Here is a 19,806-nt window from a genome sequence, read left to right as displayed (position 1 = left end):
ACTTTCCACAATCCTTGTCTATCCACCCTGTCATATGCTTTCTCCAAATCCATGAAAGCCGCATACAACTTCTTTCCCTTCTCTAGAAACTTTTCCACTAAAGATCTAAGAATGAACATCTGATCTACACAACCTCTTCCCTTCCTAAAGCCTCCCTGTTCTTCTCCAACTAATTCCTCTGTTCTTTCGCTAACTCTGTCTATAAGTATCCTACCATACACTTTTCCTATTATACTAAGAAGACAAATGCCCCTATGATTACCACACACTTCTTTTTCCCCTTTTCCTTTGTACAAGGGAATAATCATACCTGACTTCCAATCCTCCGGGACTCTACCTTCCTCACAGGCCAATCTGCACATCTTCCACATCCATTCTACTACTATCTCTCCCCCATGCTTCAACATTTCACCACACACTCCATCAATTCCTGGGGCTTTCCCCGATTTAACTTTCTTCATTGCTTCCACAACTTCTATCCTACTGATTTCTTCCTGTCTTCTCACCTCCCTCCTTCTCCCAGCCATTCCCCAGCCACTTATACTCGCATTACTTCCATCCCCTACGTTCAACAATTCCTTAAAGTGTTCTCTCCATCTGCTCACTTTTTCTCCGTTCTCCACTAGTAATCTACCATTTTTATCTTTCACTCCCCTGCTAACTTCACTTCCACCCTGTCTTACTCTTTTCACTTCTCTCCAGAACATTTTCTTACAGTCCCTCCACTTTACACTCAAATTCCTTCCAAATTCCTCATCCACTCTCTTCTTACTCTCTCTTACTAATCTTTTCACCTCTCTCTTTCTTTCCACATATAACTCTCTCTTCAGCCTCTCAACTTCTTCCAAGCCCCTATTTCTCATCCATTCATTGTATGCTTTCTTCTTTTGTGCCACAGCCTGTTTCACTTCTTCAGTCCACCACGCTGTTCCTTGCACCCCCGTCCGTCTTCTCTTCCTTCCACACACCACATCACATGCTGCACATATTTCTTCTGTAAATATCTTACACACACCTTCCACGTCTCCCATCTGCTCCAATTCATATTTGCCCAATCGTTCCTCCACTTCTCTCTTATACTCTGCCTTTTTCTCATCCTCTTGTAACCTCTCCACTCTCCTTGCAACTACTCCTTCCTCTCGTCTTTCCCTTCTTCTATTCCTCCATCTTACTTGCATCCTAATTCTGGCCACCACCAAATAGTGGTCAGAAAGTCCACTCCCCCAACCTCTATACACTCTTGCATCCTTTACACATCTTCGCATCCTTTCATCCACACACACATAATCAATCATTGCCTTCCTTTCATTCAGTTCACCACCCACCCTTCTCATCACTCGCCATGTATACCTGTGGATCATTTTATGCCTGAAGAGGGTATTGCCTATCACCAACCCCCTCCCAGCACAAATGTCCACTAACGCACTCCCATTCTCATCTATCTCAGCAGGCACACCCCACTCACCATCCACCTTCACATTACCAACTTTACCATTCATATCACCAATCAAAAAAACTCTCTCATTCCTTCCAAACTTTTCCATGCACACTTCCACATTTGTCCAGAACTCTTCTCTCACTCTTCTAGCACGATCTTGCGTTGGTGCATACACACACACAATCGCCCACATTTGTATTCCAACTTTCAACTTTACCCACACAATCCTTGACCCAACTGATCCATACTGTCTTATGCTCTTCTTCCATCTTTTACTCACAACTATACATACTCCTTCCTTTGCCCTCTCATTCTCATCTACTCCTGCACATATACCCCATCCATACTCCCATTCTCTCACACTTTCTCCTCTCCATTTTGTTTCAGTTATTCCACATACATCCACTTTCGCACCCTCAAGCACCTGGACAATCTCTCTCTCTTTCACCTCATCATATTAATTTTATGTATAGCATACAGTGTACAATAATACAGTAATTGTAATGTGTACTCACCCATGACCTGTCGATGCTCCAGCAGGCTGCAGGGTTCCGAGACATGGGTAAGTACACGAGGAACAAGGTAGTAGTACTGTATTATTGTACATTGTATGCGATACATATACACCCATCCCATCCATCCATTGCCAGACGCCATGTATCCCAAACGGGGTGGACAAGGGCTTAGAGTTAATTGTTTTACAGGAAGGGGCACTAATCCTCCACCAACCCCACTTGACACGTAGGGATGCCAACAGCATCTGGTGTTCCCAGGCGGTCACCCATCCAAGTACTAACCAGACCCAACGTTGCTTATGTTATATTAATTTTATGTATTATTACATTAATTATTATGTATGTGATATTATTACTGTATATGTAAGTCACGCTACGTCTATAGTGTACGATGTAGGACAACAGGTAATAGGTGTTAATTGATTATCCAGAAAAAATGTTTTACCGGCATTATGAATTCCCCGTGGTTCCCGGATAATCGAGGTTCTTCTGTATACGGGATTTTCATGTCTTTGCTATTGTCAAGGAGATACTGTATGACGCATTCAGTCCTCCTTCATTATCAACATTGGCCGGTTCATTTGAAAAATTTCTTTAAATTCGGTTTTTTTTTTTTTTTGCTTTTTCTCTCAGTGCCATAAAAGATACAAGATATTTGTTTTTCTTATCAGAGTGAACCCTTTCAAGGTGGTCTCTCATCTTTGCAGATTTCATGATATCATTATTGAAAGTCTCTTCTCATAACAGGCGCAAAAGCATTGCTTCACTGGTAAACGAAGTGGTGAATCAAAATTTGTAATACTGTTGTGAATATTATCGGCATTTCATCTTGGTATCAACAGCAGCCATTGTTTCTTAGTAAAGGCGTAGCAGTCTTTCCAATGACACCACTTCTGTCGCTATGGGTGGTGAAAATGTACTGGCTCCTCAGAGTCCAGAGTCTGGGCTTGTGTATGGTGGGGGGAGTACGTTCAGCAAGGGAAGTGAACTGAAATGCTACACGTATGTATATCCTTCCTGGGACTAGGAAGATGAGAGAGAGACGAAGGGAAGGGTGAGGGGTACGAGGGGAATGGAACAGATATACAAGAAGTGGACAAGACAAGAGTTATGAAGTTCTCATGTGTAAAGGCAGTATATTTATCCATTATTAGTTGAGATAGTGCACATGACTAAAGAAAATGAAAGTTATTCATCCTTGTGAAAGAGACATTTTAATCAGTGCCGTTTTTTACTGTAAGCAAATTACGCTGTTGCATAGGGCCCCCGAGCTGCCATTATTGGCTTTTTTTTTTAGAAATTAAAATGTGTGTTGAGTCACTCCATATTCATGAAATTTTGTAGGGGGTACAGTGGACCTGCCAATTATTGCAAGTGCCATAAAGTGAGTAATGTAAGTAAGGGACCCCAAACAGCATTTCGTATAGGGCCCCCCAAAGGCTAGAAACGGCACTGATTATAATGGTGTTGTAACATCATGTGGTTCTGGCTAATGATAGATAAATGTAGATATTAATTTGTTTCAGTAAAACTAATCTATAATATAAAATAAAAACTGATTATACATAAATCATGTGGCAATATTTAGCAATTTATTGCATGATATTGTAGGCTATGTATTTACTATAAATTTCTGATAAGCAACGTTGGGTCTGGTTAGTACTTGGATGGGTGACCGCCTGGGAACACCAGATGCTGTTGGCATACCTACGTCAAGTGGGGTTGGTGGAGGATTAGTGCCCCTCCCTGTAAAACAATTAACTCTAAGCCCTTGGCCACCCTGTCTGGGATACATGGCGTCTGGCAATGAATGAATGAATGAATTCCAGCTTTCGATCCTAGTAGACTGGTGGGTCCCCAATCTACCTTTCATCATTCATCGACCTCCTGTTGACCCGCAGCCAGTTATCGACCTTCTTTTGACCCCCCATGCAACGCTAAACAGTCCTGTATCAAGGACATTAAACATTCTGTTTACACACACACACACACACACACACACACCAAGAACTGGTTGAAATGGAGACTCACAACAAACTGGTTGAAAGAGTACATAGGTTGGAGACGGCTTTTCAGAATAAGACTAATGAAATTAAGAAACAGATCCACTTACAAAAGGAAGAAATAGAAAAATTAGGAAAGGAAGTCAACAAGAAAGAAACAACCATAAATGAGCTAACAGTTGAAGTGGGTTCACTTAGGAGGAAACTTAGTGAAATGGCAAGTACAGTAGTCAACCACGAGAGTATTATGGAAGAGTTCAAAAATGATACAGAGACAATCAGGCAAGTAAGCAGTTGATAGATCAGAGCAGTGATATTGAGGAGAAGATAACACAGGTGAATGAAGCTGTGCAAAGCTACAAAAATGATGTGGAAACCACTTATGCTGAAATGGTAAAAGTAAAGAAAGACTTGGAAACAAGGGTGGAAGAAAAAAGCATTAAAAAGGAAGTGAAAAAAATAATCCAAAACAATCCTAAGTTAGTCAGAGATTCAGTAGATATTAACAAATCTATAATAATCACTGGTATAGAAGAGGAAGACATAAAAAACAAGATCTCAAGAGACAAAAAGGAGATGGCAAATGTAATGGGCATATTGAAAGAAGTATCAGAGGAAATCTGTAGTAAAGACATAGAGGATCACAAAAAGTTAGGGAAATACGAGAAAAACAAGTCAAAACCTCTAAAGGTAACCTTCCAGAGTATAAACACAGTGGAGGAGATACTAAAAAATGCAAAGAACCTTATGGAAAAAGAGGAGTTCAAAAATGTATGGATAAAAAGATGCCTAACACAAGAGGAACTGGAATTACTGAAAGAGAAGAGGGAGGAAGCAAAAACAAAAAATGAGGGAAGATCAGAGGAGGAGAAGAATACATTTTTTAACAAAGTAATTGGATTGCAGGTACGAAAGTGGTACATAAACAGGAGGGAATAAAAAGGAACAAGGTAGCAGAACCAAATCATGATAAGTATATAAACAAGATGATTAAGCAGATGTACTCAAATGTGGATGGAATGGTATCTAAATATTTAGATGTCAGAGAAAATGAACCACATTTAATATGCCTAACTGAAACAAAATTAACACCAAGGATATCGAATGACATCCTAAACTTAGAGGAATATAATATATGGAGAAGAGATAGGAACTTAAAAAAAAGGAGGAAGAATTATAATATTAACTAAGAAAAATCTAAAAGTCAAAGAAATAGAATTAGATATACCCTCACAAGTAGAAGTGACTGCAGTAGAGATAAATACATCAGACTAGAAAGTAATTGTAGCCAATTTGTACATGCCACCCAGATCAAACACATGGGAAACTGATGAATATGAGGACCTGGCAGAAAGTACAGTTCAGAGTTTAAGAGCATTACTACATAAAATGGAAGAGAAATCGAAAAGAATAATACTAACTGGAGATTTTAATACAAATATAAATTGGAATACTCTAGATATAATAAGCCAAGAAAGCTGTTGGGACCAAAAGCTACTGGATCTTGTGCAAGAGTTTTTCCTAACGCAACATGTAAGGGAAAGCACCAGAAAAAGAGGACTCGATGAGCCCTCAATGCTAGATCTCATATTTACTAGGCAAGAAAACGATGCTGACAATTTAATATATCACCCTCCATTCGGAAAAGCGACCATGCAAAACCAAACTGCAATTTCAGGATTGCATATGACAAAGATAATAGCAATGAAAGTTAAAAAAGTGCATAAAGTATAAGAAGGGAAAGTATCATGACCTAAAGAAGTACTTCTTTAGAAATTGTTTGGGAAAAGGAGCTTACAGGACAAGATTTAAATGCTATATATGAAAAATTCTGTGAACTTTATGAAATAGGAGTCCAGAAGTACATCCCACAGCACAAAGAAGCAGAAAAGAAAATAAAGAAATGGTTCAATACAGAATATAAAAAATCAAAAGAAAAAAGAGATTTGTTGTGGAATAGATACAGAAGATACAATAGTGAAAGGGCATATAAAAATTACAAACAGGCAAGAAACGATTATACAAGAATAAGGAGGGAAGCCAAAAAACAGTTTAAGGAGGATATCATCAATAAAAGTAGTGATCAACCAAAGCTATTTTACAGCTACATCAGAAACAAAACCAAAGTAGAAGATAAAATACAATCCATTACGGACGATGGAATCACCTATACACAAGAGAAGGATATTTGTTAAGCACTAAACAAGAATTTCCAATCAGTTTTTGCAAAGGAAAAAAAATTTGAGAGGGAATATGTGGTACATCCATGCCCACACATACTACCAGATATACAAACATCAGAAAAAGAAATGAGTGCCTCCGCGACCAAAGGGGGTGAAGCGCCATCCCGGCCAGTTTTGTGTTAGCACCAGATAGCACTACTTTAACCCTTCCTCTAGCGGTTGGCTGTGAAATGACCCCCTTCCGACACTGGAAATAGGGTTGAAATTCATATTTCGTGGAAGGGTGCCGCGTCAAAACCTGCACGCAGCTGCCTCGGCTCGAGAGAAACTCCGCGACCAAAGGGTAGCAAATCCAATGCAGTGAGCGCGGCGGTGGAGGTGGTGGTGGCGTGATGGGTGTCTAGCCAATCAGCGTGCAGGAGGCGGGCGGTAGGTCCGCGCTGATTGGCCAGACCGCTCCCTCGCCATGTTTGTCTGCCTTCTGACTCTGTGCTGTACGGACGCGTCCAAAGGGATTCCTGATTTTGTTGCAATTTTACACGATAACTCGTGGATTACCTGCATTATAGTGCTACTACAATGGCATCTAAGGATGGTGTTCGTGATGAGTGTGTTCCTGGTCCTTCTGGAACAGGGAAAATCATACCAAGGTGGCTGTTTTATGGTAGTGGCAGAGGCGATGAGAGTGGTGGTGATGATAGTGATGATTCGGTAGATGATCCACATTATGTGCCTGAAAAAAGGGGTTATTCTGATGTGAGTGGCAATGATAGTGATACAGTGACGGGTGATGATGATGATAGTGACAATAATGGGAAAGGTGATAGTCCTGGGAACGACGTAAGTGTTGGTGGTGAGGGTGGTGGTGCTGCTACACGTGTTCCCGCCAAAAGAAAGCGTGATGCCGCCACACACATAGAAAAGAAAGGACGTATCAGGAAACGTAATGTGGACAAATGGGGCAAGGTTGTAGCAAAGAAAAAACGTAACCTAGGGCAGGAATACATCAGTTATGGAACAAAAAAGGTGATGAAAGCACGTAAGATTGGCCCTCCTTGCCCAGATGGATGCTTTAACAAGGTGGGTAGGCAAGAAATTGACCAGATTTTCGCTGATTTTTGGTCTATTGGTGATTATAATCACCAAAATGCCTACCTCCAGTCCATGATAAGGAACGTTCCTGTCAAGAGTAAGCGTACCACAGCTGAGGTGAGCAGTAGGACCACCAACTATGCTTACCATGTGCGTGTGCAACACAGTGACGTGCAGGTGTGCAAGACTGCCTTCACTTCCATTTATGGCCTGGGGAAGAAGAAGATGCAGATTCTGTTGGAGAAGAGGAAGGAGGCACCATCTGGCACACCAGTGTTGGATCGACGTGGGTGCAAGCCATCACCAAGGGCCATCGTTGGCACCAAGCTGGATCATGTTCATGAACACATCCAGTCTTTACCTGTGACCAGCAGCCACTACAGCCGTGTGACAACGCCCCATCGACGATACTTAGAGGAGGGAACTAGTATTGGAGAGCTCCACAATACCTACATCATCTGGATGAACCAGCATTACCCTGTGGATGAGAAGGTTTCACAACGTTTTTACCACACAATCTTCACACGGGACTATAACATCGTTTTTAAACCCCCCAAGAATGATGTGTGTGCCACCTGTGAGACGTTCGATGTCAAGCTGAGGAATGGCAGGTGTGACGGCGAAGACGTCTCTGGCATCGAGGAGCAACTTCAGCAACACAAGGATGAAGCCCAGGTCCCTCGTAGGGTCCTGCAGGAGGCTGAAGCAGCCCCATTAGCAGCAGATGATGACTACCTTCGAGTGGTGGCCATGGACCTGCAGCAAACTCTGCCATGCCCACGTCTTCGAGCAGGAGTGGCTTTCTACAAAAGGAAGCTGTGGGTCGACAACTTCTGCGTATACGACGTCAGCATGCAACAGGCCACCATGTTTATCTGGGATGAGACTATTGCAGGGCGTGGTTCAGACGAAATTGCCAGCTGCTTACTGAAGTGGCTGAAAATCAAGGCTGATGCAGGACACGACTTTGTCCGACTACGAGTGTTCTGTGACAACTGTGCAGGGCAGAACAAGAACATCTATGTGATCCTTATGGCCCTGCAACAGGTACACATGCACCGTCTGTGCAGGGTGGAGTTTGTATTCCTGAAGCCAGGCCACTCGTACATGCCCTGCGATCGGGCCTTTGGCAACATCGAGAAGAAACTCAGGAAGACAAACTACCTGCCCAGTACAAAAGATTACATGGATGTAATAGCATCAGCTGTGACAAGGAAGTTCCCCGTTGTGGCCATGAAGAGGGAGGACTTCCTTGACTTCAAGCAGCTTGCAACACATGTCACCAACCGGCACACTCCTGGATTCTCCACAGCCTGTCAACTGGTGGTTGACACTGCTTATCCAGAGGGGTATTACATCAAGAAGGACTACGATTATTCAGATACCCCAGACACCCTCACCAAAGCTCGTTTGATGAAGGGCAGAGGCAGGTATTCAAGGAAAACCTTCGACCTGTCACAGGTGGCACTGTCACCTAAGCTAACTCACGACAGAGTCATCACAAAGGAGAAGACTGCAGACCTCAGGAGTATGCTGCACCTACTTGAATCCACTGCCAAGGAGTGGTTACAGGGCCTACTCGATCGCCAGGAAGCACTACTGGGTGAGGGACATGATGTGGCACCAGAGAACGGGGCATCACCAGAGGACGACCCAGATAATGACACTCTGGACTATGTGCCAGTGCCAGCACCCAGACGAAGATAGTGTCACACCTCACCTGCCCTGACCACCCCTATTGACGACCCTGGCCTGGATAATGGACAACGGATTATGGATAATGGATGAAGACTTTGGCACTACTGTACATGGCACTACTGGCACTGTGCTGCATTCTCCAGTACTAATGGGTGAGTGTGGGCATTAATTTTCTTATTAACAATAATAATATCAGTATTATTGTAATATTTCGCTACAGGAGATGCTTGAAAAGTTCAATAAGTGTGCAACATTATGCAACTGTAACAACAAGCAACAGGTACATTATTTTTCACAATTTTCATTATCTTCCATCAGATTCATATACTTGCGATAGTAAGGTTTAATTTGATATCAAAATGAGCAATGTACGTCAATAAATAGCGAAGTTACAGTTGCAAACACTTTGTTGAACTTTAAAAGCCTCTCCTGTAAAATTTTATTTTTGTCGCTTCGCCCCCTTTGGTCGGGGAGGCCCTCAAATACAGGAGGAGCTAAGTAAATTAGACAAAGGAAAAGCAAATGGTCCTGATGAAATTTCATGTTGGGTGCTACGTGAATGTGAGAAGGAGTTAAGTAAAACATTATTTTTAATTTTCAAGAAATCCTTGAGTCAAGGTAAACTACCTGATATTTGGAAAAAAAAAGCAAACATTGTTCCCTTATTCAAGAAAGGGAATAGACAAAATCCACTTAACTACCGACCAGTATCACTAACCAGTGTTATAAGCAAGGTTTTAGAAAAGCTTATAAGAAAAGCTTGGATAAATCACCTAGAACACAGTATGATAACAGAAAGACAGTTTGGTTTCAGAGAAGGAAAATCATGTGTTACTAATCTTTTGAGGTACTATGACGGTGTAACAGACACATCACAGGAAAGAGAAGGATGGGTGGACAGTATCTATTTAGATTTCAAGAAAGCATTTGACACAGTACCACACCAAAGACTTTTATGGAAACTGTACCATCAAGAAGGAATTCAAGGCAAACTGTATTGTTGGATGCAAGATTTTCTCATGGAAAGAAAAATGAGAACAGTACTAAGGGGAAATTACTCATCATGGAAAGAAGTGACTAGTGGAGTACCACAGAGCTCAGTGCTGGCACCAATCATGTTTTTAGTGTACATAAATGATATAGACAGTAACACTGGAAATGAAAGCTATCTAAATATGTTTGCAGATGATGCAAAAATACAAAGGAGAATTACTAACACAGACTCTTGTAAAGAGCTACAAGAAGAATTAAATAAACTTCATGAATGGAGTAATACATGGCAAATTGAATTCAATGTGGATAAGTGTCATGTAATCAAGTTTGGTAAAAGTGGAAAAAGACCTGATTGGGATTATACATTAGGAAATAAAACCCTACACACATCAGAAAGAGAGAAGGACCTAGGTGTGATTGTCAATAACAGACTATCCCCGGCTGACCACATCAGTGAGAAGGTACGGAACATGTATATACTGCTTGCCAATATGAGAATAGCATTTACAGACATAAATTAAGACATGTTAAGAAAGATAATAACATCATTCATCAGACCAACCCTGGAGTATGCATCAGTAGTCTGGAGTCCTCATCAAAAAACACAGACAAGATTGAAAAAGTTCAAAGGGCCGCTAGAAGATGGGTACCAAGCTTAACCCTTTAACTGCGGGTGTCATTCCAGAATGACATCAACAAAACTGGACCAAACTGCGGGTGTCATTCTGGAATGTTCGTGAATATTTTGAACACCGCGCGTTTTTCCTGTGCGCAAATTGTTTCATGAAAAAGTAGCTGTCGAGTTCTTTCACACCAGCCCTCCCACACCTCCCTTCTCCCACCCCCTGGGGGCCCCCCCACCCCTGCCCTGACACGCATCAGTCAGTATCTGTCCAGCTCTGTGCGTGATAATGGCGCTCTGTCCCAAGTCATCGTTGCTCGCTTCCTCCTCGGAAATTATTAGTGCTAGTGTGCCTTCGACCTCTACACCGAGGAAGGAACTGCCGACGGCGAGGCAGAAGGGGTTGAGTACCCCAGAAATTAGGACAGAGCTGGATAAAACTGTAAGTACAACTCTGGATTATGGCAGTGAGAGTGATACACTTACAGCAAGTAGTAGTGATGACTATGCAGTGATTGGTGGTGAACCGTTTAGGATTGACAGTGACAGTGATGAAAGTGAACATGTTGTCTCCCCCCCACCGCCCCCAACTTACTCTGGGAAAGGGAAGGCGCCTATGGGGAAAATTGGTGTAGCATGTGGGAAGGGAGTGAAGCGTAAACTTATGTCTCCTACACCAGGCCCTAGCAAGCATTTCCCACCACTTTCCCGTTCCCTTAGCCCTATTGCCCTCACATCATCTTCATCTTCTGCCATGCCCTCTCCTCAGTCTACATCATCTGAGGAATATGAATTCCCAGAGCCTGCACAGTGAGGGAAGGCAGGCCGTGCAGGCCGTGCAGGCAGGGTAAGCAGGGCAGGCCGGCCTAGAACAAAGGGGATGCGTGGCAGTAGGAGGGCAAAGCGGGGTGATAAGCGAGGTGATAAGCAGGGAAGAAAGGGTCAGATTTCACCACACACCAGGTCAGTAACCCCCCCGCCTGCCCCCCGCCCAGCTCCCTCACCCTTGCCACCCCCCCACTCACCACCACCCCACTCACCCCCCTCCCGCTCACCTCCTGCCTCACCCATTGCCTCACTCATTGCCTCCACCTCAGCTCCTTTTCACGGGGAAAAGAGTGCAATGCGACCTGCCACTGCCACTGAACCACGCACCGGGAAAGTGGATGCATTTGTTTGGTCTGACGGTGCTGATTTTCAGCCACACAATCTGCCGTTTGACATGACAAATGCGTGAATACAGCCTGCCTTCCCATGCAACGAAGGAGATGACTCTGTTGACTACTTCCTGGCCTTCATGGATGACGAAATCGTGCAGTTTGTCAGCGATGAGACCAATAGGTATGCAGCTCAGTGTGCAACAGAAGGGCTGGGACCTATTGGCTTACCAAAGCAAGTGTTGTGGTTGCCTGTTGGGATCAGAGAGCTGTATGTGTTCTTTGCTCTCATGTTCTTGATGCCCCATATCAAGAGACATGAGTTGGAGGAGTACTGGCTGGTTGATGACATTACTTCAATCCCAACATTCGGCAAGTACATGTCATGAGATCGGTTCTGACAGCTGCTAGGATACCTGCACTTTGCTGACAATGGAAACCCATCCCAAACTGACCCTTTGTGGAAAGTGAGGGATTTCCTCAACAGGATTAGGGATCGATTTATGCGATTTTTCCGTCCTATGCAAAAAGTCGTCATAGATGAATCCCTGGTATTGTTCAGAGGACGTCTCAACTTCATGCAGTACATCCCCAGCAAACGCCACCGCTTTGGGATAAAGTTCTTTGTGCTGTGTGACTGTGACACGGGGTATATCCTTGATTTCGTGATCTACTCTGTAAGTACAATGGACGTGGACAGGAAAGACCCCCTTGGCTTCTCTGGCTCCGTAGTAAAAGTGCTGATGGAGAGGTATTTTGGTGGAAATCATGTGCTGTACACAGACAATTACTACACAGCACCGAAACTCGCCAAATATCTGACTGAACACGGCACCGGCACTGTTGGCACTGTATGGAGCCATAGGAAAGAGTGGCCAAGTTTCCCTGAAGCATCATCATCATCCAAGGGACATGTGCACCTGAAGAAGTCTGACAAGCTTCTGGCGATCAGGTGGCACGACAAGAAGGTCGTGAATATGCTCAGCACCATCCACAAGGAGGAATTGCAGAGAACTGGGAAGGTCAGCTACAGGACGGGAGAGCCAATCATGAAGCCTGATGCCGTCATTGACTATAATATCAACATGAGACATGTTGATAAGTCTCACATGATGATTGGTGAGATAGACTGTCTCAGGAGAAACACCCGATGGTACAGGAAGGCTTGCCTCCACATGCTCGATATGTGCATGCTCAACGCCTTCCTCCTCTACAAGACACAAGTCGGGGGCATAAGGCAACCATCCCTGAGACAGTTCTCCAAGACTGTCGTGCAGCAGCTGCTTGCACGATTTGGTCAGGTGACGGCATTGGTCCCGAGGCGACACTCTGACACACAACCTGACCGTTTTGAGTGCCGCAATTACATGAGCCGGCACCAGCTTGTGAAATTGCCTCTCACCGCAGGCGACAGGTTGTCACAGGGTCGCTGCAGAGTGTGTCATAACACCACACGGAGGCCTCGGACGAGAAAAATGAGCACACACCAGTGCCAGGAATGCCAAGTCGCTCTCTGTGTGACTCCGTGCTTTGCCGAGTACCACTCTCTCAGTAAATACTGACAGTGACAGTGATATACAGTGATGCGACAGTGATATGCTTTACCAATAATTGTATAAGGGATAATGTAGTAATAAGGGATATTTTGCCTAGAAAACAATGTAAATATTGACCAGTATAATAAGTGATATTGAAATAAGAAAATCTGCGACACTGCTGTGATTCTGTGATGCGACAGTGACGTGCTTTACCAATAACTGTATAATATAGTAATAAGAGATATTTTACCTAGAAAATTATGTAAATATAGCCAGTATATAAGTGATATGGTAATAAGAAAATCTGCAGCACTGCTGTAATTCTGTGATGCGACAGTGACGCAATATAGTAATAAGTGCAGTGTAAATATAATGTATATTGCCCAGATTATATGTAAAATAGTAATAGTAGTTAGAAATAATGAAAACATCGCCGCTAACCAAACGTCAGTGAGCGTGTGATGCCGCAGTGAAGTGCGGGCAATTACAGTGCCTTTTACCTACCTCAGTGAACACAGAGTGGATGTTTATCATATGTGCAGTGTTCATATATGTTTATAGTACTATTATCAGAGAGTGGTTGGCATTTGGTACTGGTGTGTGGGGCGTAAAATAGTGATTTTACACCCCTCACTTCTAACGGCACTGCCCGTCCTGTGAAAGTCCACAAAGTCATGAAACCTACATCACTGCAAAGCTGAAGGTTAGTACTTTCTAATGGTACCTTATTTTTTTCTCTAGCTTTGTTCTGTGCAGAGTTATTAAGGTTTAAAGGTTTGTTTACATTTGGCTGGAACCCCCGCGGGAGAGGCCAGTCGGGGCAAAACAATGCCTGCGGTTAAAGGGTTAAGGGATCTAAGCTACGAAGAAAGACTAAATAAACTGTATCTACCAACACTAGAGGAGAGAAGGAAAAGAGGTGACATGATTATGCTCTATAAATGCATATCAGGGAAGGAGAAAATAGACATAAATGATTACTTAACGTATGGGAAAGCTTCAGCAAGAGGACACTGCAAAAACCTGCATAAAAAGAGAGGTGATAAAGATGTAAGGATATTTAGTTTCCCAAATAGAGCAATTGATCAGTGTAATGCACCACCGAATGAAATAGTGTGTGCCAAAACAATTCATAAATTTAAGGATATGTACGATAAATATGGTTTAAGACATGGGACAGTACGAGCTTGACTCATTCCTGTAAAGATACAATTAGGTAAGAACAATTAGGTAAGAACACACACATACAACTTCAGAAAACACCATATGAAATGCTAAAAAATTTTACTGAGTGGTGGTGACCATCATCCACTCACTTAATGTAATGCACAGGTGACTCTACACTAAGTGACAAGCCCAATGATTTAATGTAACCCACGAAACCATATATAGCTCTTGGTGATAACCATATAATCAGGTAATGGAGTCATGTGGAACCAACTATGGTGTCCAAGTTATCTGGGTTGAGGGACGCAAGTGCGGTGTCCATCCAGGACCAGAATCTCTACATTCACCCCTGCACCTCAGGAGAACATTGGTTCATTGCATGAAATTGCCCTACATGGGTAATTGATTGCCTGAGGTTGATGGGTCTCCTCAGCCAGACAGACCTGGGTTGCCCTACTACTACTACTACTACTATTACTACTGTTACAACAACAACAACAACAACTACTAGTACTACTACTACTGCTAGGGAAAATCCCTTGCTCACACTGTATTCAGTTAGGTGATAACAACCTAGAGATTGTTAAAATGTATGGTTATTTAGGTCACTATCTTGCCACTGATCGGAGATGAAAACGATATTGAAAAGAGATTAAATAAATGCTACTCTGGTTTTAATAGTATTTTAAGTAAATTTGTAATATTAGATGTAAATTCTTTTTATTTTTTAATTTAACTATTACTGTATGACTGAATATGGTCTATGTTTATGGAATGACAAAAATACACTGAAATCTTATGTTTAAAACATATGAAACGGTATATGCAAAATCTTTAACCATTGGCGTCCCGTCAACGTACCAGTACGTCGCGCAATTGCAAGGTTCATAATTTGCACAATTTTCAATTTTCGTATGTGATTTTTGGTACATATACACGGGACAACTTCCTCTACAAGATGCCAGGCAGGGACAATGCCTTACCGCACATGACCTCCCCCCCCCATGCCATTGTCTCGGCAATTCACCTGTTACCAGTGACTTGGCCAATAAAGACATTCAGGGCCAGGGTGATTCCCCAATCAATGACAATGTGGAGGACAAAGTTTATGTAGCATTAGAGGAAGAAACAGTCAGAAATGATGATCAGGTAATGTTGCCAAAAAAGGTCAGGTATGTTGATGTGTTAGTGAGTGAAACAATGCTTATATTGCCTACATTACTCTTTGAAAACCAATATACTCTCGTACAACATATAAGTTCGTACCAAATAAATAAATAAATACCATTTATGAGTGGTGTGGAATAGTTACCCTCCCATAAAACTCATTTTCTTTGGAGCCAGCCTGATGGAAAACTCAGTAAGGTAAGGATTACTGGTACCTGTATCGAGTATTTTAAACTTCAGGTGAGCTATTAATCTATGAATTTTCGATGTTTCTCACCAAAAGCGGAGGTTTGAGCCAATTTTTTTTTTTTTTTTTCAAAATTGGTCGAGGTTGGAGGGAGTCAGTGGTGGAAAATCAGTCACGACGGGGCGGGTTAAAAAGAATGGCAGGTACACCTCCCTACACCAGTAGTTATGAGCTGGAAGAAGAAAAGACAAGATATACTATGCTCATGGAAGACTTCAATAGAAAAGTTGGCAAGTCGAAAAATGGAGGAGCCTGTATAGGAAAATACAGAGTGGGAAAGGAATGAGCAAAGTGAAATTGTGGTCAAATGGTGCTAAAATGTAAAACATGAGAATAATGAACACATTCTTTCACAAAAGAACAGGGAGAAATTTGACCCACAAAGGTGCAAATAGAAAAACAAAGAATGAAATCGACTTCATTACAGCAGATAAGAATAACATGATCGTGTCACAGTTATCAACAAAGTAAATATGGGAAGTGACCATAAAATAGTGGGTTGCACAGCAAGATTCTGTTTCAGAAGTGAAAGAAAGAAGATGATTAAAAAGATATACCCAGTAAAAATAGGCGAAAACAAAGCAGCCCTTCAGTTAGAAATAACAAACAGATTTCAAGCTTTATGCTGAGTGTGACACTAATGAGTTGAATGACTGACTAACAAAAGTGCTAAGAGAATCAGTGGAGGGTGTAGGGAAAGTTAATACAACCAGAGCCAACAAGCATTACGAAAAGGCCCTCGAGCTGATGACAGGAAGAAATATGAAAGTAAAAACAAACAAAAATTAAATGGAAAGAGCATAATTAAATACCCTTTTCAACAAGATATGGAAAGAAGTAAAATGAAATAGAAACATGGATGAAATCAAAGAAACCATCTAACAAGCAGGTAGGCGACGGTGGCCAGCTCTCTGGGGGTCTTTGCTAGGCAACAAGTAATTGTCTAGCAACCAGATCCTTGTGGACACATCTGGGACTTAGGGTGGTCACTATGTTCAGGTTTGTTCAAAACCGGTTAACTCTCATGAGTAGAAGTGCCTGCCACAAATAAACAAGACTGCTAGGGATGCTAAGGGCAATCTTTGCAGGGTTGCCACTCGAAAACTAGAGGTGAAAAGGGAAAAAATGGAAGGCACACTCCCGATAGGGAATGACCTCAAGATTACACCTATAAAAGTCAGTGTTTTCTACGTCCATTAGTAATACTTCTACAGTTCAAAACGTGAAAAGTACGAAGAAAGGGGTTTTTCGGCAATTGCAAGGCAACGAGTCGTTGGCAAGCAAAGAAAACCTAGCGGAGACAACTAGGTCATAGGCTGGTCACTGTGTCCATACTTCGTCAGGATCAGTCGATCCTGAAAGGTAGAAGTGTCTGCCACAATTGAATAAGAAAGAAAGAATACATGAATACAAGAGAGAAAGAATGAAAGCAAACAACTAACAACAACGGCAGCATGGAGCTGGCCAAAAAGGAAAACGTCTGAAACAGGTCCGAAGTAAAATGGCTCTAGGGAAGCAACAAATTCTGAAAGACAAAAACGGTGAAGCCATTAAATGCAGAGATCGGATGGTGAACAGAGTTGAAGGACTTTATAAAGAACTGTATGCATCACGGACAACTGTACCAATAGCTAACTTTTCAGTTGACACAAATGAAATACCTGAGGAAACACCACCCTAAGAAAAAATTTCTCTTAAAAGTACGTAAAGAAGGAAAGCCCCAGGAGAAGGAGGAATAGTTGCAGATTTACTGACGGATGCCGGAATAGAAGTGTAAAACAAGCTCGCCCACTTATGTGCTCGATGTGTAAAAAGGAAGAAAATTTCCAAAACATGGTGTAATGCAAACGTTATTTTGCTGTACCGAAAATGCAGCTCAAAAGAATTAGTAACTATCGACCCATTAGCTTAATACCAGTTATTTACAAACTGTTCACTAAGGTCCTTATGAACAGAATAACAAATTTAGAAGAAAATCAACCTCATAAGCAGGCGGGAATCCGAAGTGGGTATTCCACTACTGATCACTTACACAATGAATTAGCTAATTGCAAAAACTACAGAATATAATAAACTACTGTGCTTAGGTTTTGTTGAGTACGAAAATGCTTTCTAACCAATGGAACAGGTGGCAGAGATAAATTCACTGTGGGAACAAGTGTAAAAAAAAAACATTGTAAAACTGCTCGGAAAAAAAAAAAAAAAAGAGAGAGAGAGAGAGAGGGAGATGCTAGAGTTAAATTACATAAAGACTCGGACAATATTAAGACTGAGAAAGGCAAGCATCAGTGTGAGATACAATTTCACCAAAATTATAAAAGTGCTTTCTGAGAGCTAGACTGGGAAAACAAAGGAGTAAACATAGATGGTGAAATCTAAAGTATTTAAGATTTGCAGATGATATTATCCTAATCTCAGAGACCGCAAAGACATTGCAAGAAATGTTAAATGGCCAAAACAGAAAAGTCTCGCAGTAGGGCTGAAGATGAAAGGGAGTAAAAGTAATGTTTGATCGAAATCTATCAAAGTGTGTCATCAGAATAAGTGAAGACATTCCTGCAGAAGCTGAAGAGTACAATTACTTGGGACAAGTACTAAATCTAACGAAAGCCCATGATAGTGAAATAAAAAGACGTATTACAATTGGTTGCAAAGCTTTCGGTAAACATAGAGACCTCATGAAAAGCAGCTTGCCACTATGTATTAAATGTAAAGTTTATAATGAATGTATAATCCCAGCTATGACAAACGATTGTGAGAAATGGAAACTTACATAATCGATGGAGACTCAACTAATCCATTCTCTAAGAACAATGGAACGGACAATTTTGAGAATATCTTTAAGAGATAGGAAATGATCAACTTGGGTGAAAGAGTACACTAAAATCAAAGACATTTTAGAAAATATATAAGAACGGAAATAGAGGTGTGCAGGTCACGTAGCAAGGATAATGGATAACCGATGGAGGAAAAGGTTGGCTGATTGGGCTCTAAGATACTTTATGCATAGCAGAAGAAGGCCAGACAGGAGGTAGAGATGAGACAGAATTTGAAGGCATAATGTGGTAGCGATTGGCTTAGCCAAGGAAGTTGTGGAAAAGGTTATGGAAGGCCTATGTAGACTTGCAATGGCTGCTGCTGCTGATGATAATGATGATAATATGATGAAGACTTACTGTATAATTGTGACGATCCCTGCCACCCCGACCACTTTCGCCACCACCCATTGGAAGGGCTGGGGGGAGGGAGGGATATCCTCTTAGTGCTGCTTCTTCTGCACTGAAAATTATTACTTTCCACACTCAACATTCGTAGCTGTGTATTACATGAAAACAGAACTGTGCATGCGTATGCCAACAAAATTGGCACTCTTGACTTTTGGTAAAGGCAGCTGCATGTCGGATGGCAAATTTGCTTTCTTAGCAAAGTGCTTAGTCTCTGCGCTACCCCCAGTGATGGCGGTCTTATGGTGGGTTTCTTATAGGCTGTAAATACGTAGTTTCTCTGATAATTCCCTGGACGCCAGGCTAAAATCTGTTCGCGCCTCACCTCAGTATGAAAAAAAAAAAAAAAACTTTTAACCTTAATAAATCAGAAACTATAGCACGTTAGGGAAATGAATTAATGACCACATTACTCATCAACTGTTCCTCTTGCGAATGAAAATATCTCCAGGTCTGCAGGTTGTTGCTTTGACAAGTAGTGACGTGAGGAAGAGGACTAATTTTCGTCGCGAGAACAGGATGTATTCATGTGTCTGCCCATGGCCTCGACTATGGCTTTGTTCTCAGTGTAATAGCTTCTCCATTACTAGATAAACTAGACACAGTTGTGTCCAAGGCACACCCTTTTGGCATTATCACTAGTCCTTTCCTAGTATCCCAGGAAAGAGGCTTGGCAGGGGTGGATGAGGCAAAAGTCCACACGAGGCGGGAATGAAATAGGACGAGAAAGGTATAAAAAGATCGTCCTACACCTAGCAACGC

The 19,806-nt window shown here is 42.0% G+C and overlaps 1 protein-coding gene across 1 annotated transcript in view; it reads right to left on the bottom strand.

Moving 5' to 3' along the window:
- The window catches only part of LOC145396960 (putative glutamate receptor), a 180,146-nt gene that overhangs the window by 139,717 nt on the left and 20,623 nt on the right, over window positions 1-19,806 (bottom strand). The window contains exons 6-7 of the mRNA XM_080270193.1: window positions 7,742-7,921; window positions 7,379-7,465 (exon numbers count right to left, since the gene is read on the bottom strand). Of these exons, the coding sequence (XP_080126319.1) occupies window positions 7,379-7,465; window positions 7,742-7,921 (267 nt within the window). The remainder of the gene's footprint in view (window positions 1-7,378; window positions 7,466-7,741; window positions 7,922-19,806) is intronic.

Source organism: Coenobita brevimanus, chromosome 40, assembly GCF_032717465.1.
Source record: "Coenobita brevimanus isolate Jiangsu-jjx chromosome 40, ASM3271746v2, whole genome shotgun sequence".
NCBI lineage: Eukaryota > Metazoa > Arthropoda > Malacostraca > Decapoda > Coenobitidae > Coenobita > Coenobita brevimanus.
This window is presented reverse-complemented; position numbering and strand designations above follow the sequence as displayed.